This window comes from Pteropus alecto, unplaced genomic scaffold (assembly GCF_000325575.1).
Source record: "Pteropus alecto unplaced genomic scaffold, ASM32557v1 scaffold320, whole genome shotgun sequence".
NCBI classification, from domain to species: Eukaryota; Metazoa; Chordata; class Mammalia; order Chiroptera; family Pteropodidae; genus Pteropus; species Pteropus alecto.
Genome location: NW_006429963.1, coordinates 1,998,555 through 2,020,835, shown reverse-complemented (window position 1 = coordinate 2,020,835; position 22,281 = coordinate 1,998,555). Strand labels below are relative to the sequence as shown.

Below are 22,281 nucleotides of genomic sequence, written 5' to 3'. Positions count from 1 at the left end.
AACTTCCCAGTTTAGTTATGGTGCTTTCAACTCCACGATTTGGATTCGGTGCATTTTAAATAATTTTCATCTCTTTATCGGTCTTTTCTGTTGGGACAGACATAGTTCTCATGACTTTTCGTTCTTTAGACGTGGCGTTTTTTAGTTCTTTAAACATATTTAGAATAGCTAGCGTATAGCTTTTTTTCTGATAGATCAAATGTCTGAACTTGCCAGGAATAGTTCTATTAACTGCTATTTTTTTCTGCATAGGGGTCAGACTGTCCTGTTTCTTTGTGTGTCTCATGATTCTTGTTAAATTCTGGATATTTTAAGTAATGTAGTGTGGCATCTCTGGAAATCAGGCTCCCCTTCTTTCCAGGTCTTGCTGCTGTTTATTATGGTTGTTGCCGTTGACATGTCCGATGGCTTTCCTGGACTAATTTAATGAAGTCTACATTCCTTTCATGGGTGGCCACCAAAATCTCTGCCGGCTCAGCTTAGCGATCATATTATGATTCAACAGAGATTTCCTTAAATTTCTTGAACCGTAAGTCTGCCAGCCTTGGCCAATGAGCTCCTCGTGCATGTGAGTTGACGAGCCTGCCATGTCTTCATTTCCTGCTTGCTTGGCATCTCAAGATCCACCAGAGGCGAGAGAGGAGGACATCTCACACCTGTCCTCGGCGTGCACGCAGCCCCGCGTGGATTCCCAGCAACATGTTCCAGGTGTTCAGAGTCCTCATCGACATCTCACATTCCTTTCTCTCTCTTCCATGGTTTTTTTTTTTTTTTTGGTCAATTTTTCACTGACTCCAACGGCGGTCATCACCTCAGGCAGCTGCTCCTTTAAACAGTTGTCACAGATTGTTTTTGACAAACGCCCTGGGGAAGACGCTTTGGCAGCGCGCAAGCTCTGAGTCCGATCACATAAAGACAAACCCTGGGGCGCGAATGCGAAGGGCAGCACAGGGAATGGAGTCGCTAACGTCGCAAGGGCTGTCCGGTTAGTGCCAGGTGGGGGTGACCGACGCGAATCGGGGGAGCACGTCGTAAACTGCATCGATGTCTAATCCCCCGGCCGTATAGCTGAAACTTACAAAATGTTATAGAACGTCGACTCTAATTGGAAACTAAAAATGTTTAAAAAGACCAGCCCTGTGAGGGCAGCTTCCAAGGACCTGCCAGAAACTCGAAAACTGTCCCCCTCCCACAGTCGCTCCTGTGCCGGTGACTTTAACGGCTGTCGTGGTTGTGAAGCCGGTGATTTTCAAGACCACCACGGAGCTGGGGAGAGGGCGATGGGGCTAGAGCGAGTTAAGACATAAAGGTACTTCAGGTCGTTGGAAGCCGTCGTTTCGTGGCCAAAGTTCGAGAAAATTTGACCTTGACACGTTTCGCGACCTCGTGGCGTCCGTGAGGGATCGGCGTTTCCGAGGTCCCTGCTCTGTCGCTCTGGCAGCAGAGGCCCCTCCTGCCCTGCGTTTTGCACGTAGGTTTTCTCCTGCTTCCCACCTCTGCCACGTGACGACGCGCGAAAGGTCGCCTGCTCCCTACCGAGGCTCGGAAGAGTTTTCAGGGCAGAGTCAAAATGTTTACAGTTTTCCGTGCAGCTCGGTGCAGTGCGTTTCTGTGGAGGTGAGGGTTAAATGGATTGAAACTCTTACTTCTGATAATAACGTGTTTTATAGCAATACAATTACCTGGAAAAGAATCCCGCGGGCATGTTTACTCTGCAGCTCCGACATGGCTGATGCTTTGAGAGGGACTGTCCTTTGAATAATAGAACGCGTGCTGTCTCGGTTTCTTATTCACCGTTATCAGACTAACGTGATAATCAGCATTTAGCTCAATTCCTCCAAATAACCGAGTTAAAGGCAATTTCGCTTTCATTCTTCCCTGTGTCGATTGCTGAAAGCATGGAGCAGCTGATTACTGACGGTACCCGAAAGAGAAAAACATGTTTTCTTTGCTCTCTTGAAAGCCCCTCCTAGAAGCTGCTTGGCTGTGGAAAAGCTTTATCAGATGCGTCTTTCTGCATTTTCAGCTAAGAGGATGGTAAATGTGTACTCATAGGCATTCCCTTAGCAAGGACAGAAACAGTTTTCCTAGACTCCCAGAAAGTCCCTCTGATGGCCAGGAAATTTTAGAGTATATGATTCTCGGCCTGGGGCATGTGGGGTTTGCCACAGTCTCCCGCAGATACAGAAAGTGGCTTTCAAGTGAATAAAATATATCATCTAATCTCCTGCGGCACTTCAGTCTTTGATGACAATTCTGTGTGTCAAGTCCCCACTGCACGCCCTTCATAATAAAAAGCACTTTACATTGAGTGATTAAAGGCCTTTGGTGCTTAGGAAATGACAAGGAAATTTAAAAAAATGAACTTGGTGCAACTGGAGAATATGTAGAAAGTGTCATGAATTGAAGAGGTTCAAGAAGAAAAACATCATGCATTTCATGTGCAAGTGAAGATGTCACGTACGGAGATGTGTCAGCCTTCAGAGTCTTCCTAGAGGAGATGATGGGATCAGACAGTCAAGGAATGCGTGAGTGTGTGCTGGCAGAGGTCTTCGGCCGTTCTGAACCCAGGCTGCTGTGGGTGGAGTCAGCCTCGTGCTGGGGACAGCAAGCAGTAGCAGGATGGGAAGAGGCCGATGTCATGTCGTCGACACCCGATCCGATGAGGAAATCTGTCTACGACTAATCTGTGTCTGAAGATATCTGGTTCCTGCAGATTTACTCACTGAGGGAGCCGCCGACGAGTGTGTGGTGGTTCTTTGTACTACTCATCTAAAATTTAGAATGTTCTATCTTTAGGCCTAATTATGTCTTCTGAAGTAACTCAGAATCAATCAAGGTGGTTTTTCTTTTTCTTTCTTTCTTTTTTTTTTTTGACAGTTCTTAAAGTCTCGGCGAACGTAGCTATTATTGCTCTCCCTGCTCATTTCAGCTGCAGGAGCCTCAGGTCAGGAAGCGTGGACAGGGGAGTCCAGCTGCTATTCGGGCGTTTATTGCCTTTGAGAGCCAAGGACAGCGGCCTGTGTGAGCTGCCCGTCGAGGTTAAGAGGCTTCTGCCTCTGCTGTCTCCCTGCTCGGGATGCGGCTCTCTGAAAAGCAAGCCTAATTCTTGTTTGCCAGCTCGGGACAGTTCTGGGGACCGTCTCCTTTGTGGACGGAAGCCAGGTCTGTCTTGCTACAGCATGCTCCTCCATCTCTACCTCGGTGCTTCGACAGTTTAGAAGGTTCTGGTTCTAACGTGGCCTGGGCTGGGCGTGAGGGTCGCTGCACGGGGCCTTTCAGGGTGCGAGACTCCTTCCTCGGGCAGGCATGGGGTCCGCAGGGGCTCAGATTCCTCCACGGCATGCTCTGTGACTTGATGACAGACGGGAAGGGAGTGGAGGGCCTCTCACGGGAGGTCTGCGGGCTAGCCCTGGATAAGTGCGTCTCTTTCGTCTCCGCTTCTCACCGGTTTGGGGTTGGTCCCACTAACTGCCAGAGTCGGGGAAAGGTAGGCCATTTGGGTGACCAGGAGGGAAAAGGCCAAATGTAGAAGGAGTGTGCGTCACCTTTGCCCCGACGCGTGGGAAGGTTCAGGTGCATAGCTCGCCGGTCCTCACCCGAATCCAGGAAGTGAAGCCTGGTCGCAGGCTCAGAGGAAAAGGCAGAAATGAGCCTTTCCAAGCCTGTCAGCCTTAGGTGGATGACACATGGGTCTTCTATGTCCCAGAGTAACATTGCATAAGACCACACCTGTGAAATTGCTTAAAATATGGTAAATCGGTGGTAATATCTTTTTAACAATGGTTCTGGGACAACTAGACAGCCACATGCAGAAGAATGAAGTCGGACCCTTACCTCACACCATACGTACCAATTATCTCAAAACGGATCAGAGACCCTACAGGTAAGAGCTAAAACTATTAAACTCGGAAGAAAACAGAGGGGCTTGCCTTGGTGACACTGAGCTTGGCTACGGACTTAACAATGTCACCAAAAATATAAGCAACGAAAGAAAAAAAATGGATCAATTGGATTCTCTCAAAAATGAAAGCTTTCCTACTTCAAAGGACACCACTAGAAAGTGAAAAGGCACCCACGAAACGGGAGGGAATATGTGCAAATCCTATATCATGTTTCCAGAATATGTAAGGACTCTTAATACCTCAGTGCGAAAAAGACAATGAACCCAGTTTGAAACGTGCCGAGGCCCCCAGCAGATCTCTCTCCGAGGAAGGCGAATCAAGCCCAGTGAGAGGCCACGTCGCACGCGGGGTGTTGGCTGGAATCGAAGGCAGCTAATAACAAGTGCTGGTGAGGGCGGGGGCGTCGGAACCCTCGTACGCCGCTGGGGGCCGGAGAATTCTTTCACCATTTTGGAAAATTATCTGGCATCTCCGCCAGCAGTTAGACACGCAGGTGCTCTTTGTCCTGCAAAGCCATGTCCCAGTAGAAACCCAAGAGAGAAGTGTAGGGGGCAGGGACAGCTGGGGGAAAGAGACAGCGCCGAGCTGCTCACGGGTTTCGTCATCTCCGCCCAAAGTAAGCGGACCGGGGACAATGCCCAGCACACGTCGTCTCTTTCAGTTGTCGTAACCGCCCAGTGAAGGAAGGAACGTCCTCGTCACTGGCCCAGTCACTTATTCGCAGTCACGCGCACCGTCAGGTCCGAAGCTGGCTCTGGGCACCGAGAAGGAAGCCGGACCATGTCCGCGGGAATTTGGAGCAGTCACGGGGCCGGGTTCTGTCATTGGTATTTTGCTCAGAGGTCAGATACGCTCTTTTTAACTGACATCAGCCGACGGGGCAGGAAAATCACGGAACCATCGTAAATACTCCTCGAGGACGTGTGGGCAAACGAGAGAGAAGCTAGAAAGACCGGGAGAAAAGGAAATTATCGCCTCCGTTGTCCAAAAGGGTAGGACTTGGCAGAATTCTAGAACAGACCCGTAAATGTGCGGAGCATCCGTAAAGTACATCTCGAGGTAACTGACCAAATATTCCGTTTCCCTCGCTTTTTATAGAGAATCCGTTATCATCCTGCCCGTTTTAACAGCTTTTACGCTTTCAGGTGAAATTGATTTACTCAAACATGAATTGGTAATATAATTTTCCTCATGCCGTAAATGATCCTAACAGAATTTGTTAAAACATTTCAGTGATTAATGCAACGTAATCCTCCAGATTTATGCTGGGCCGACGCTTGCCGTAACTGTCACGTATGCAGGTCCGTGATTCTCCGGGGACCTGGAGACCAGTCACACAAAACTGGCCCGGTGACTAATGATAAAAGTTAAAAGCCAGTGAGGTCTTTGACAGAAAGCTGGTTTTTTATTTTTTTTCCCCTAAAATCATTACACCCAATTCATAAACATTATACATTTTTCTTCTAAATTCTGTATGCTTTTAAACATCATTGTGTTTTAACCGTCCAGTTAATAGAAAAAGCTTTTAAATCTGTGAGATAGATTCTTTATAATGACATTATGAAATCTACTTTGGCTATCAGATAATCCTCTCACAGAAATGACTTTTTTTTTTTGTCTCTTATTCCTGGTGAACCGAAGTGCCCCATATACTTTTATGCGTGATGTTACATAAAATACTTGAAAGGAGGTTATATTATTTTTCAGGATAGAATCACCAATAATTTTAATAGTCATTTTTCCTTCACACTTGGTAGCTTCCAGGCACTGTGCCATATCCCTAAAGCTCTGGCTGTTAAAGTTCCTTGCTCACAAGTGCAAAAATAGAGAATCATAAGCCCCAAAATAACAATATCCTCCTTGGCGTTTCAATGTTACCCCGTTTTGTGAAAGAGACACATCCTCGTCGGGGAGATGGAGGGCATGGGGGTAGCTCTCGCGGCAGAAGATGGGCCTTTACTACAACCCTGAAGCCCAGTCACTCTGTCCTACAAATAAAACCTCACAAACCAGAAGTCACACACTGGAAGTCACACGCAATGGGCGGGCGTGAGATCACCTGCTTCGGCGATGACAGACTCTTGTTGAGAATGAATGACCGCGTGCTGAACGAACACCCCGTGGGTTGCAAACTGTCAGCCGGACACAGTCTCATCTGTTACTTGATAAGTTTTCTGAGGACAAAAACAGCCGTAGAGGTTGAGATGTTCATCACTGCATTACACACGGGAGGCACACTTCGTGTGAGACCACGGGCTCTGTGGTGAGTTCGTGACCCCTCGGAATAGAACAGCCCCCTCTGTTTGCAGTTCGGGGCGACTTTGCATGAGCAGCGAGTGCAGAAACACAGGTATTTTATTAAAAATATCTTAAGAGCATCCTTCCAGCCGTTTGAATGTGTTCACCTCCTTCTAATTCATTCATCGTTTCCTGCTTCCTTCTCTCCCGCCCGCAGGATCTAGACCACTCCGATTTGGGGACTCCTGCAAGGGTCCTTGACAGCCACTTGTGCTGGGGGTAGAATTTTCTATGGCCTCCCTTCCATGCCACCGAACTGTGGTTGAGTTCACGCTCTTGCTCTTTGTGAATAATTACTGTCCAAAGTGAGCGCACGCCAGGACCTCAGCCCTGAGCGTCTCCATTGCCCTGTGTGGCCCATCAGATGTGGCCGGCGGGGGCTGTGCCAGAAGGCCACCCATGCAGGCTCATGGCCGCAACTTCCCTCTGGGGATTAAAGAGTTGAGTCTTCGGCTTTTTGGTTTTTCCAATGAACTCAATCTTTTATCGGCGTGGTGAGGGACAATGTTGGAGTAACGATTTCAGGTAGATGGGCGACCGTCTCCCCCGGTTCCCCCCGTTCATGGGGAGTGTAAGTGCCGGCTGACCCACCAGGCCGGGAGCCCTCAGACCAAACAGTGACCTGAGCCCGCGTCTCATCAATGCCGACAGTTCACCAAAGACGTGGCGATGGGGCACGTGGGCGGGACTTCGTGCCACCCACAGCGCTGAAGTAACTCCTCCGGTGACAAACCCCAGGTGCCCACGCCCGGGGTGACCCCATACCCGCAAAGCCGTGTGCGGGGACCGCTCCCTTACGATCTGCTCCTCGGAGTTCCTGTGCCAGGAACAAGTGACTGCCCCGGGCATGTGCTACCCATCGAGATTCGGAAGACCACCCTGGAGGGAGGGGGCGCAGAGATCAAACAAATACTGACCCGAACCCACAGGTCTTCCTTAAATTAGCAAAAGTTATTATTTTTTTTTTCTTGCTGAGTTTTCGTTAAGAATCCATGATGGCCAAAGCCTTCCGTTTGGGTCTGAGGGAAAGCAAGGAGGGGCCCAGCACACAGCCGCACGCTTTGTCAGACACTCTCTCTTTTTGCCATCGTCTACATCAGACTCATGCTTCTATCCCAAGAATTTTTGTTCCAATCGCTGTAAAATACACGTAATGTAAAATGGAGCATTGCAACCATTTTCGTGGGCCCCCTTCAGCGGCGTCGAGCACAGTCACATAGTGGCGCCACCGTCACCACCGTCCATCTCTGGAAGTGGTTCATCTTCCCAAACTGAAACTCAGTCCCCATGAAACGCTGACTCCCCGAGCCCCCTCCCCCAGGCCGGCACCCACCCTTCTGCTGTCTGTCACAACGAGCGCGACGACTCTGGGTCCTCACGTGAGTGGAATCACACAGTGTTCGTCCTTTTGTGACCAGCTCCTTTCACTTGGTGTCACGTCCTCAAGGTTCACCCGTATTGCTCCCACCCTTCTGCTGTCTGTCACAACGAGCGCGACAACTCTGGGTCCTCATGTGAGTGGAATCACACAGTGTGACCGGCTTCTTTCACTTGGTGTCACGTCCTCAAGGTTCACCCATATTGCAGCATGTGTCAGAATTTCCTTCCTTTTTAAGGCTGATAATATCTCAGTGGTGTGTGTGTGTGTGTGGGTGTGTGTGTGTGCGCGTGTGTGCGCACGCCACGTGCATCCCATGTGGTTTTTCCATCATCCATCAATAGAAACGCGGTTGAGTAGAAAGATGTAACTACCATATCACACTTAAAGAAAAAATAACTCCCAAAACTAACAATAGTTTCTCAGTAACACTAATTATCCTATTAACCTTATTATTAACACGTATCCTATCGGTGTTGAAATTTCCAGTTGTCATATAAATGTCACGATCTGTTGAAAGAAGCTGGTCATCCTTCATGCCGACTCAGCGTCTCCTATCCGTGCCCTTACGGTATCGGTCAGGATGTGGCTCCGTGCTCTGCATTTCCTGTGACTTCCGGTTGGGCACAGCGCTTCATTAGATCAGAGCCGACTGGTTTCCAGCAGCTCATCAACAGCATTGTCTTCTTCCCTGAGGAGGCAGTTGATGCCGATCATCTGTCGTGCTGCCGTGTTGCAGCCCTTGGTGACAGGCGACATCACTCACTAGGAGCTGTAAAATGCCGATGTCCTGACCCATCAACCTTTTCCATGCGACAACTGGTTCTATAAGGAACCTTCACCTGGGGACACCGTTCGTGTAGGAAGGAAGGGACGCTGTCTCGAAGCTTTCCTTTCTCTTTACTAGTTTGTAAATACTACGTTGACTTACCAGCCGCCTCCAATGATGATTAACTCCATGAGATGTTTCTTTTGTACCATTTTAAGTTCGCAGTCAATGAGCTTTAATCCACGGCAGTTATTCTTATCGATGTGTCATTGTCGCATCCCCGGCGGGTGAGAGGCTCCTCAGCTTGGCTTCTGCGCCATTTTGGCGTGGTCCTGGGAGGCTTCCAAGTACCTTCCTCGGTGTCTCATATAATTCCGGTCTCAACCCCGGATTCAGCCAGTTGCAGAAGGAACCCCGATGTCATCTGGTACAGAGGGGCGTTTCTAGACCACACCGCGCGTGGGTCACGGATCACAGATGACGTTGTATATTTTATGATCAACATATGAACGTTGACAGTCTTAGGAAATATCACGTGAGCAGTGTCTCATCAGAACCTACATGAGCACAAGTAAATCATATCTGAGAAGAAGGTAAAATGAGCAATAATAGACCGTTGTTTCTGTTGGCAGTAATTTAAAACTCAACGGAGATAATCATGAGAAAAATCAAATTTACTCCAGTTATTATGTGCACTATTTGTTTCAGAAATTAAAATCTATTTATATGCAAAGGTTCCTTCTGATATTTATATAAGCAGGGATTAATATACTCTTCAAAACCAACCAGCATATCCAGATTATACTTGGCAATGAGAACTAAATTATTTCAGTTGTTACGAAATCTATAGTACCATGAAATGCCACAACATTTTTAAATTTTTCGTAATGGGCGAGACCTTTGAAAGCTTTCTAAAGAGTGCATTATCGTCAAGCAAAAATAAGCCACATATAAAGTCAACTGATCTGTGATAGATACTCAGAGTAAATGACTGGAATTTTATCTTATGTTTGGAAGAGGGAGGAAAGTAATCTGTCTCATTGCTGCGTATTTTCATATCACAATTTGGAGACACAGAATAAAATGAAAAATAATCGTTTTTCTTGTGCTAGCTGCCGGTGCAGCTTATTTCTATTTTTATAATGTTTTTTTGCTTTGAAGGATTACTAAAGTATGTAGAACAAGCAGATTAACGTCGTATTTTAAATGCAGAGCGCTGGGTACTTGGCCTAAGAAAAATATCTTTAGGAAAATCTTTTTGAAGAGTCTTACACTCTGTGTCTCATAGTGTCCCCAGGGAGCGTGACTTTTCCATTGTACCCCCCTGTCCTCATAGCCTTCAGACGAACGTCACACTCCCCTGAGGGTATCGCCGTGATGCGGACAGAGGCGCTATAACAGAATCTCATGAGGAGGCTCTGAAGGTGTCATTTGTGAAGACCACCATATCCATCCCCACTTCCGCGGCCCCCTCAGCCCGGAGCGGCACCCCAACACCATGGCTGTGAAAACCGCTTCTTAGCTCACGTGTACGTCGGATCGTTGGTGAACCAGACTTGTGATAGCGTTCATTTGTCAGGCTCATCGTACCTTTTCTTAGCGCCTCGTCACATGTCCCTCATTATGTGAGGACTCGGACAGGAAATCAGTGAGGTTTGGCTTCCTCCCTTGAGAGTCACACACTCCAGCGGGGGAGGCGAAGAGCATTAGACAAAGTAACGTGCTGTGACGGGCAGGAAACGGATGAGCGAGGTGCGGGGCGTCAGCGGGAGAGACTAATTCTGCCCGGCAGAGGCGTGTGCAGCGCCCCAAGGGAGAGAACTTTGTGCCGAGCCCAGAAGGACTTTCCCCGGCAGGAGCGGGGTAGGAGAAAGGCTTTGCGGGCAAAGGCCGCGACCTGAGCAAGCGGTGGGGTGTGAAGGCAGGGCGGTGACCAGGATGGCGGAACATTAAAATGGGTGACAGACCCAGCCGGGAGTGCTGAGGCCCTGAATGTCAGACTCAGGAGTTTAGCCGATGTGTCTCTGCCAAAGGAGCCAGAAAAAAAGAAAAAGAAAAAGCTTTGAATGAGGGGTGTAGCCCTGTCTGCAGACAGCATGGGACTGAGGGACAGTCCCGTTGGTAGTCCGCAAGGGAAGGGGGTGACACTCTGACCCGGGCAGGACACCGGGAGTGAAGAGGAAGAGGTGGCTCCGGAAGCCTTCAGCAGGTGCGGGTGGCAGATTGAGGATGAGAGGCAAAAAGGGGGCAAGGACGACTCCAGTCTCGCCCGGTGGTGAGCGGAGCAGCCGCCACGCCCAGCGAGCTCGCCGCGCGCCAGGCGGTGCTCCAGGCGCACGACAGGTGTTACGCGCACTATGCCACGGAGCCCTCACGCGAGAAGCGTAAGGGATACCCCGTTGTTTCACCTAGTCTACAAGCCAGAAACCATTTATAAACAGCAAAACACCATTCGGTAATAAAAGTTACAAATCACCAGGAAGTTCTAAACTTGCATTAATCTAATAAAACAGACACCAAACACATAAAACTAAGAGTATCTACAGGAGAGAAATAATCCGTCACGGTGGATTTTAACATAACATTTTTTGATTTATCTTTGATTTCAAACTTTCAGCATCTTGTTCTTCCTTAAGGAAAGGTGATGCAGATAAAGAAAAATTAGCTCTGAAAGAGGCAATTTAGCAATACAACCAACGTCGTTAATTTAGTGAATGTGCACTTGGGAAACCAGAAGGAAAAGAGATGGATAGCGGAGGAGAAAAAACATTTGGAAAACATTTGGCGCATCAATGGCTAACGATTTGATAGAGACAAATTCGCAGATACGAGACGCTCAGGAAGCTCGAAACAAACAAACACAGAGAAGCCGAGGCTCAAGGTGTCGTAATCAAACCGTCGAATACCAAAAACAACAAATAAATCTTGAACGCAGAAAAAAAATGCAGGGAAATAACATGCAAAGGAAAACGATTCAATGAATAGATGGATTCGATTCTAATGACTTCTCATTCAAAGCCATGGCAGCCAGAGGAGAGCAGGACAAAAATGCAAAATGCTCAAGAGTAAAAGCAAAACCTACCCCTCTAGAAATCTCCGGTAAGAGAAAACGGCCTTCAAGAATGTACGCGAATTGGTTTTCGGATAAAATCAAGGTAAAGGAACTGAGTGCCAGCAGATCACGCACCCGGAAAGCCTCTAGAAAGTTCTTCGAGCAGTCGGAAAATGATATTTGATGGAAATTCAGACCCTTGATAGAGAGTTTAAAAAATCAGAAATGGTAAATAGTGAGTAAACGCAAAAGACGTTTTTTTCTTTTTGACTTTTTCTTCGTAATTTCTTTATAAACCCTATACTGTTATAAATAATAATTTTAACATGGCCTTGGGGAATAAAATATGTTGATGGAAGGCACATAAGTCTAAGAACATGGCTCTGGGGATGAAAGTCGACAGATTTCTATAGGTTATGGGAAGTGGTCCATTCAGTCTTTGTAGACTGAAAAGGTAAAGATATATATTATAACCCGTAGGACGACCGCTAAAAATAGATGCAAAGAAATACAGCAAAAAAGAGGAAAATTAAAATCCTAAATATATTCAAGAATAAAATGAAAGCCAGGCAGTAAAAAAGGAGGGAACGAGTAGAGGGGACCAGTAGAAAACAAACTAAACAAACAAACAAAACACAGAAAAAACCCACACCAAACCCAGCTTATCAATCATTTCAGACAATGTGCGGTTGATACATTGGCCAGAACAGGACAGACCGTATTGCAGGCCACAGAAACGTCATAATGAGTTATAGAAGGCTGAAATCATTTGCAGGGGATGCTTCAAACCAGTGAATTTAAATTAAAAATCTCTAAAAATGAGAAGGCCAGGATGACTTGACATATTTGGAAATTAAACAACACGTTTCTAAACATTCACTGGGCTAAGCAGACTTTACGGGGAAAATTAGAAATAATGGGAACCGAATAATAACGTAATTCAAACTTCGTGAGATGTAGCTAACACCGTCCACAGAGGGCAATTTTTAGCTTCAACGGCTTTATTGGAAAAGATGGCAAATGACCCCAAAGATCTAAGCTGCCACCTTGACGAACTAGAAAGAGAAAAGAACAAGGTCAAAGCAATCAGAAGGAAGGAACGAGAAGCAAAGGACGGAGATGATCGCGCCGTCCGAGTTCGTCCGGTCGGTGGCGTTTCCCACGGCAGCGTGAAATGCTGCCCCCCGCGCGGGCTCAGGGCGTCTGTCCTCCCCCAGGAATGGGGTGTGTGTTCCTGGTTCTCACCGTGCCCCCTGCCCTGCCTCTCCCCCGACACAATGCTACCTTCGGAAGGTCCGTCCTTCACCTTCCATCCATGGTAGCAGTTTCCTTAGTCTGTTCTCTGCATCCACTCTGGGTCCTACTCGAGAAGATCTAGCATGTTCTACAGATTTGTGCGTTTGTGCTTTCCACGTCAGTGTGTGGACCGGGAGATAAGATTCAGAGAGAAACTTCGCGTGAGGTTGTTTGAAAAGGAGCAGACTCTATTTCACCATGTTTAAAGGACCCTTGGATGAGATGCGGGATGTATTTTTTTTTCCGAGGAGGAGTCTATTCGATTTAAAGACGCGTCTTCAGAGGCTTGCGAGTCCCTTCCCGCTTCACAGTGTTTTGTTTTTTGTTTATTTCCTCTCTCGTAGATAATGAATTCATCTTCAGAGAACAGAAAGGGAGTGTGGTACTGTGGAACGTTGAAACGAACATGTCTACGGTGTTAATAGAAGGCAAAAAAATCGTAAGTATTCTCTTTACGGACCAAGGTAATTTCCGTGTCCCTCCCGCAAGTCAACAAAGTGGAAAATGACTTGGGGTTTCAGCTTTCAATATAACCAAGCAGAGGCAATGAACTTGTAATACGACGGGCTGAGCGACGATAGATAATGTGGAATGGAAACCACACTAACTTAATAAGGTGAAAGCCCAGTTTCGTTCAGTGTTCGAGAAATTTCTCTGGCAACAAGCGTTGCGGCTCACATATAATTGAAAGATAAAGTCCCAAGGCTTTGCACATTTACAGGACAATTGCAGTGATCCACGGAAAATAGGTCGGCAGGGCTTGCTCAATCCCGTTTGTAAAAATAAACCCGTCTCCGCATGCGCGAGGAATACTAACCTGAGCACGACTATACTTACTCTGATGACGGTGAGTGACGTTTCTGCTTTAAAACGACCACCCGGTCCATAGGATGCTCTGTGCTCTGATCTGGGAAAACCTGTTTTCTGAACATTTAAATGGCGTTAAGATTTGAAGTTTCTGTACAGCTAAAGATATTATTAAAAAACTGACTAAAGTTACGTACCCAAAATTAATTCAAAGAGAATTAACTTTTTTTTTTTAACAAAATACACATTCTCAGTATCGTAAGGAACACAGCTCCAGGGTGCAGACGGGAGCACAGCCTTGTCCCATATGCTGGGGAGATTAAAAAACGAAGGCTCGATCCAACCCAGAGTGGTCTTAACAGCCCCGGTATGAACCGGAAACGCAGAGACCCCAAACTCTCTAATCTGGGCATCAGAGGAGACTGCAGGAGAAAATTAGCCAGCTGTCTGATCTACAGATGAGGATCCTGAGCCCAGAATCAGTGAACGAGTTTGTCATGGTCCCGCAGGTCCTTAGTGACGGGGTGACAGTCCGACGGGCCCTGGGGCCTCAGTCCCAGAAAGGATGGCCCGTCTTGGAACTGCCCCGTCCCCACCCCTGGCACCAGGCAGCAGCTCGGCCTTCTCCCTCCCCGGGGACTTGCACTTGACATTTAAGACCTGTCATTTCTTTCTGGTGTGGCGATCACTTTTTCTTAAAAAGTAAAAACCTCGTTGAGCTTTAGTAACAAACGGATCCCGTCCACCATGTAGAATTCGGTGTCCCCAATCCCCCGGCCAGGGACCAGTACCTGCCCATGGCCTGTTAGGAACCGGGCCGCACAGCAGGAGGTGAGCGGAGGGCCAGTGATCGAAGCTGCATCTGTATCTGCATCCGCGCCCCAGCACCGGCATCACCGCCTCAGCTCTGCCTCACATCATCGGGCGTTACATGCTCACGGGAGCCCTGGTCCCTGTCTGGGGACCGCTGGCCTAGATCGACCGTTTGCGGGTGTGCGGGAGGCCCCGCAAGGTTGCAGTGTGGCGTGTGCCCCAGACGGCAGCGTCGTAGGGTGCCACCGCCCTCTGCAAAGCAGTGCCCAGATGCAGTGAGTGTGCCAGCTTTCCGGCATCGAAAACGACCTTTGGCAGAATTACTTCGCTACAACAATCCGGTTCCACCCACTTCAAAGTACCGAAGGTGCGGAAGCAGCTTCTCTCACCGATCTAGAGAGCGGGGAGGGAGGCGAGCCCCTGGCTGAGGGCGAGGATTGTAATGTCAGGCGTTCACGGTTCCTCCTGGGAGGCGTCAGCCTGGCAAGATCGCCCGACTGCACGTGGCCGTGAGATGCGGGAACGCGAGAGCCGCCTTCTCGTCCTCGAATCCAGAGCTCCTGACGGGTCGGAGATCGTACCCGAAGGCGTGTTCACCACGTGCCGCGGCGGCTCCGGGAACACGTTAGGTGGGGGAGGGAGGAAGGCCCGTCCCATCTCGGCGTCGGCGGGCTGGTCCCTGTAACCCAATCGTTTTCCCCTGAGATGCGACGCATCCGCTCACACCGCACGCGCTGACTGAGTGCCACGTGCCCGGGCCGACTGGCGCGCGTCACGGCCACGTCTGGCCTCGGCGCCGCGGCGCCCGCCTCTACACACACACCTGCAGGAAGGAGGAGGCAGAAGCGGCCTTCAGGGACACGCATGTGACTCGGGATGCGGGAGCCCTGGCTTTGAGGTCCACGAGCCGAGGAATCCTTTACTTCCTGGCGGTTCCTGCTGCCAGCCGCAAACGTGGGCCCTCCGTGGGACCAGCCATAGGCTGCCTGTCCCCACTCCGCGGTCATGATCAAGTTCTGAGGAAGAGAAGTACCAGGGTGTGTGGTCGGTCCCCCGGCCCCGGGGAGCGACAATGGCCGGAGACAGCGGCCGCGAACGTGGAGCGCGGCTCTGTGCTCCCCGTGTCCGGCCCTCGGCCGCCCGCTGCCTCCCTCTCTCCTTACTGGGAATCCAGAAGCTTCGGACCTGGTCAGCCGCTGCAGGCGACCTCGGGAAAGGGCACGCGCGAGGCCGGACACGCGTTCTCAGCGGGTCCGTGAAACCACCGGGGCCACTGGAGGAACGAAGACCCGACGATAATTTATAAAGTTCCCCCTGTGACCTTGGCCTCCCGTCTCTGCTCCCCTGGTCTCTCGGCCGCTCCCCCATGCGAGGTCACCCTAGGGAGTCCCAGCCCTTTGCCTTCGGCATCCTCTTGGCTCCTTGGCTTCCAAGACCAGCTCTTTCCTGGGAAGTGTCCAGTGGGAAGGACGCGGACAGAGTCCAGCGCACGGCCAGTCCGGAAGGAGACGGTTCACGCTCGGCGCGAGCGTGTCACCCCAGCGCCCGCCTCCCCGGGCGGAGTGGCACGCTACACAGTGGCGACAGGACCTCAGGGCTCAGGCCAGATGGGGGCGGGGGGTGAAGGACCCCAAGCAGGACGACACGGAGGACGAGCGAGTCAGCGTGGTGGGGGGTGCGGTCCTCACACCTCGACTCTGGCTCCCTCCCTATAGGAGCTGGGGCTGGGCTCACGAGGCCTTCAAAGCCGGTCATTACAACAAGGCACACTCCGATTTCTACACATAAAGAAAAAAAGAATCCCACACCAGCTCTCCCTTGTATCGTGCATTCGATAGCCCAAGCATTCCACGACGTTATACATTACTCTCATTTCCAAATAATTTAAATGTCAAACACTATATTTTATCTTTATTCTCCTGTAAGAATCTTTTGTCCACAAATTAGAGAAGGTCTATTTTGAACCGTAGCCCGTTTTCTTCCCTATAGAATGAAATCCTGTGACTATATCTCACGCTCAAAATATGTCTTTGGATATTTGGAGACTGTCCGGTTCCTGAAAAACTTCAAGAAACTTTACTGAGTGGAACACCGAGTCCTTTCTTCCCTCCCTCCCTCCCCAGGGGAAGCGCATTTAAAATGAACTTAATACATTTTGCTGAGCTTAATTAGACCTCATGGGGACTGTAATTCTTTTGGAAATTTAAGACCTTCTCTCCACTTCTTCTAAAACTACCTCATAGAGCAAAAATTCTCAGGACGAAGCGTTTCACTTTTGCCGGAGATTCAGGTGTTTAAAGCTGGAATAGACTCTGAAGACGATGTCTTCAAACCCTTCCTTTCCCAGATGAGGAAACCAAGAAGTCCCACAAGCAAAGCTTTGGTCCGACCTCACTTGCAGGGCTGGTGACCCGATAGCCACCCTACTGACCTGTGACGTGGATGCTTCCTGTGCCCTTTTCACTGATGGCACCGGTGGTGACAGGAAGCGGTAAGGCTGCAGTCGTTCATCGTGTCATTTAAAACGGCCCCAGCGTTTGGAAATCAAGATTAGTAAAAATATTGATGCAGTTTGGCTCATTCCAGGGAATTTTTCGTAAGGAAATCAGCTAAAACGTAAAAAAAAAAAAAAAAAAAAGAGAGAGAGAGAGGAAAAAAAACCCGAAGCTAGAGAAATAAGTAAATAAAAATAGATGGAATCTGATGTAGCCATTAAAATAATAGTTACAAAGGCTATATGGTAATCAGAAAAATAGTTACGATGTCATAGGGCATTAACGCAAAAATACAATATTGTACTTACACCTTAATTAACAACTATAAATACCATCCGTATGTATTGAAAAGGCTAATAAGTGAACATCGAACTATCAAAATAGTTCATCTGGGTGAGTGTTCAAATTTTGTATATTATTTGCCAGTTTGGTGATTTTCATAAAGGCCTTTTCAGTGCCATTTACCCAATAATTTCAATCGCGTTTTAAAAAATTCGGCCTCATGTTTCAAAGAGATTAAGCTTCTTCCAATGATGAATATGGAAGATAGTTTCTGGAAATGCTTAGAAGTGAAAACAAGTAAATTTTCTTTAAAAGCATCCTGTGATGCTTCCATCAGGTGTTCTCACTTTTTATATCTGTACTTGTTTTAATTACTAATCTACTTGTTTTAATCACTTATTTAAATTACTAAATTAACATTCAAATCAAGTCCGTTTGTTTCTCTAGTTAAGTCCCCCTTTGATTTTCCATAATCATTACACTGCAAAATTTGAATTTTTATCTCAGTCTCTAAAAATTAATGAATTCTGCCTCCTCGCAGAGAAAGACATAATTACAAGTATTATTAGACCCATTCCAGAATCAAGGAGAGAAACGAGGGGTCCGTTTGTGCATCAGAGGAAGTCCAGAATTTGGCTGAGATTAATACTTGAGACCACTTTTTTTTTTTTTACCTCATCCAGTATATTTGATTTTCACTGTGAATTTCATCGGACTTCATTCTGTTTCATTTCATTGCCATCGAGCGCTCCGTGTGCCTGTGTTCTTAGGGCTGGAGGAGGGAGACACCGTCCTGGGTGTGTCCCCTGTCTGTCCTCTGCAAAGCCCACCGCGATGGCTCAGGACCCAGGCTCCCGCATGTCCTCCACCCCCGGCCCACTGGCGGGAAAGCTGCCCTGCCATTTCCATTCTGTGCTGACATTCCCAGCCGCCACCAGACCTACGGCAAGAACAGGCGCTGAGGCAGGAGCAGGCGGCGTGGCCAGCAAGCACGGCCCCCCCAAGGTGGACTGCACCGGACACACGCCAAAACCCTGGAGGAGAAATGGCCGTGTTTTCTGTCTGTAGCCGAGAGGGCAAACACTGGCACCTGCCATGCCCAGGGGACTGTGGTGTTTGACCCACACAGTGGTTTCTTACAACCTCAAATCCAGATTTCTGGCTTCTCTTGAAAAAAAACAATAGGAAAATCTGGCAGCAGAAAGGCCTCGTTTTCTCGCAGATAGCGAAATTTGGCTGGCGGAGCAGGGTAGCAGCTGGCCGGTCCCCATGGCGACCACGCGTGCTGACTCCTACCCAGGCCGACCTCCGAGTTTCAAACCCCGTTAGTCCAGGAACAAAAGGGCGGCATCAAAAGGCAACGTCTCCGGCAGGATATTAGAAAATCCGTGGTGGACGCTGTGCCGATAGCTGTGTGTGTCTGCGGTTCTCTCCCTGCTCTTTGTCCCCGCGTGTCTCAGGTGATCCCTCTGTCCTTTCTTCTTTCTTTTCCTTCCTTTCTCTCGTCCTCTTTTTCATCCCCTTCTTCTCTTTTTAAAAGAACGGACAACAAAAGTCCCTCTTTACTTAATCCGATTCAGATTTTTATTTCATAATTTAAATGAAAATCAGAATAAGAATTAGAATTCTTATTCTGATTTTTATTTCTAATTCTTAAAGTAGGCGAGTATAATATTTTATACCCGTGTCTTTAAAAGACCTGAAAAGATATAAAGTAGCAGCTTAATCTTTCCGACCCCAAACCTGCTGTGCTCTGTAGCTGAAGGGAGGCCTGATGTAATTCTTCTGCTACACCTGGACTCTGTCACTTGACATTAAATGAGCGACTTCTCCAAGCGAGGCCCTGGGCTAGACAAGGTGTGTGGGTAGATACAAGGATTAATAAAACATAGTTTTTACTCTTAGGTAGCTTTTAGCCTAGATCTAAAAGAAGTAACCATTTGAATGAAACATATTCTGCACTAGAGGTACCACGTGCCATGAGAACACGGTGAGGAATAGAGAAAAAATAAACAACTTGAAAAAAAAAAAAAACCTTGAAGAGAGCCTCAGTGACTTGTCGCATGATCAAAAGTGGTCTAACGTACTCATTATGAAAGCCCCAGAAAGAAAAGAGAGAAAAGAAGACGAAACACACTTTTGAAGAAATAGTAACCGAGTGTTTCCCAAATTTGATACAGGAACTCAATAAACCCAAGCATAATTATAAAGCATATTTTAAAGTCTTCAAAACCAGTGAAAAATAGAGCACCTTAAAGACAGCCAAAGGAAAGAAGCATATTATGTCCAGAAAAACAAACATGACCATGACAGAGGACTCTTCGCCAGACACTGCAACCCCAGAGGCAGTGGACAGGCACCTTTCAGGTACTGGGAGAAAAACTTGTCAATCTGGAATTCTCTATGCAGCAAAAATAGCTTTCAAAAATAAAGACCTTAAAAACCTGAGAGAATGAATCATTGCCCACACACCTGCGCGTTGAGAAATTTAAATGAGGTTCTTTGGAGGGAGAAGGATTATACCTGAGAAGTGGGGTGCGCATGACAGAGTGACGAGTGCCGGAACGATAAATATGGTCGACGTGTGAGGAGGCTTTTGCTGAACACTTGAGTAAAACGAATCAACTAGTCCTGAGAAACACAGCCACCTTTTTACAAAAGGGTCCCTTAAATGTGGCGAAATATGCTCAGCCTCTTACTATACCCTTATGTTAGACTTCTGAACCTTTCCTCCCACTCTAAACATTGACGGAAAGAAAACCACAAAAATATACACGAAAACCTTTGAAATACGTTATTCCTTTCTTGAGCACGATGTGGGGCAGAAATCGTACGCAATATGGAGTGGAAGATAAGTACGATCCTAAGGACAAATTTTCCCCACGTCCACAAGCTCCCCTGACCACTCAAAGGAGATTTTTAAGATTACTTTTATAAAGCGAGGCCCAGTTATAAGCTATCGATGATATCTATTTTAAAGGCATAGGTTAAAATTACGTGGATGTGAAAAGATACACCATCCGAACACTAACCAAAGTAAAGCTTGAATGGTTATGTGACTTTCAGACAAAGTAGACCACAGAACATGGAATATTATCAGAAATAAGAAATATGTCATAATGGTCAAGAAGTCGGTGTATTAAGAAGACATAGGTATAGGCGACTAGCCACAGAGCTGTCGTAGTCGAAGCAGTCATTGATTGAACGAAAGCTGAAATGGGCCGACCCACAATTATGGTCGGAGATTCAACAGCCTCTCTGAGTAACTGATATAATAACATTTTACAAAAAAAGGTCGGTAAGGATGCAGAGTCTTGAAAACACTGTTCACGAACTGGCTCACGAGACGCTGGTAGGTCACATCACCCATCTGCAGCATGTTACGCGTTCTTTCGAGAGCACGCGGCGTATTCAGCAAGACAGCCAAGGCCGTTCAACAAGTCTCAGTATATCTCAAAGGCTGGAAATCGTACGAAGTGTGTTCTCCAACAAATACAAAATTAAACGAGAAGCCAAGAGCAGAAGAAACGTCTGGTCTACATCCTGGCGATTGGACGTGAAACGGCACACTGCTAAATAACAGATCAGCCAAAGGAGACGCGAAATGGAAATTTGATAATATTTTGAAATGAAGGAAAATAAAAATACATAATATCGAAATTTATGATATGTGGCTAGGAAGTACTTGACGGGAAATTTAGGTTGTAAGTGCTCGTTTAGACCTAAGCTTTTACCTTAAACTAGAAAAGGAGGAAAAAAATTTAAGTCTAAATATACAGAAGAAAAGTAATAAAGAAGTCAGCCATAATAAAACAAAATAATAGAGAAAAAGAAACAAAACACAAAGCTGCTTTTTGGAAAATATCAATAAAACTGATCAAACTAATAATAAAATTAAATTAAAAAAATAAAAAACAAGATAAAGAACAGAACAACCCATGTCAGAAGTAGAGGACGGGCCACCACTACTGATATTAAAAGGATAATAAAAAAATATTTCAGCCTTATATCAATAAATTTGACAACATAAATGAACTAAATAAATCCTTGAAAGGCACAAATTATCACAGTTCACTAAAAATGAAAGAGACACCCTGAATAGTGCTATATTGATATTAAAAAAACCTAATTAATACTTTAAAATTCCTCATATAGGATCTTCAAGACCCAGATGGTTACGCAGGTGACTTCTGTCCAACATTGACAGAGACATAATACCAATTCTACGCAAATTCATAAAACAAATAGAGAAGGAGGAGGAAATACTTCCCAAATCACTTATTAGGCCAACACCGCCCAGAAATAAAACCCAAAGCTATTAGCAGAAAGGAACACCAGGAGCCGATCACCATCGTGAATACAGGTGTAAAACTTACAGCGAAATATTGGCAAACTGAGTCTGGCGACATATAAAAGGCATAGCACTTCACAGCCAAATGAATTTTATCCCAGAAGCGCCAATTTGGGTGAACCTTTGAAAATGAAATGATGTGATCTATCACATCGACAAACTAAAAACAGCAAAGCAACATCATCATTTCCATAAATGTAGAAAAAAACATTTGAAAAAAAAATTCAACAGTTGTTATAAAATTTAACATTCATTATAAAAACTCTGAGCAAACTCGAAATACACAGGAACATCTTCAGCCTGATAAAAGACAACTACAAAAAAATACTGACATCACACTGAACAGTGAAGAGTAAATGCCTTCGCCCTAAGATCGGGGAAAAGGTGGGGTGTCCGATCTCACTTCTACCCAGCATGATTCTGGCCATTCTCTAGGGTGTAAGTAGGCCATCAAAAGAAGTCGAAAGCATCCAGTTAAGAAAGGAAAAAAAACAAAACAAAACAAAACTATATCTACAGAAAATATTCTTCTGTAGAAAATTCTAAGGAATCTATTAAAAAAAATACGCACTAGAACAGTTAATAGACTTAGCAAAGTTACAGAATGTAAAATCTCAGTACCAAAATCAGTTCTATTCCTGTATGTTAGCAATAAATAACTGGACATGGAAGGTAAAAATAGGCTTGTATATTTTAAATATATAAAACAATAATAAAAAAAAATACTTAGAGATAAATCTAACAAAATACGGGCAAGACCTCTATGCTGAAAACTACAAAACATTGCTGAGAGAAATTCAAGATTTTTTAAAAACCCTTAAGAAGTTTACATTCT

At 46.6% G+C, this 22,281-nt stretch overlaps 1 protein-coding gene across 1 annotated transcript in view; it reads left to right on the top strand.

The window, feature by feature from the left end:
• DPP6 (dipeptidyl peptidase like 6) overlaps positions 1-22,281 on the top strand; it is a 214,313-nt gene that overhangs the window by 28,030 nt on the left and 164,002 nt on the right. Inside the window, exon 3 of the mRNA XM_015587682.1 lies at positions 13,043-13,137. Coding sequence (XP_015443168.1) covers positions 13,043-13,137 — 95 coding nt within the window. The remainder of the gene's footprint in view (positions 1-13,042; positions 13,138-22,281) is intronic.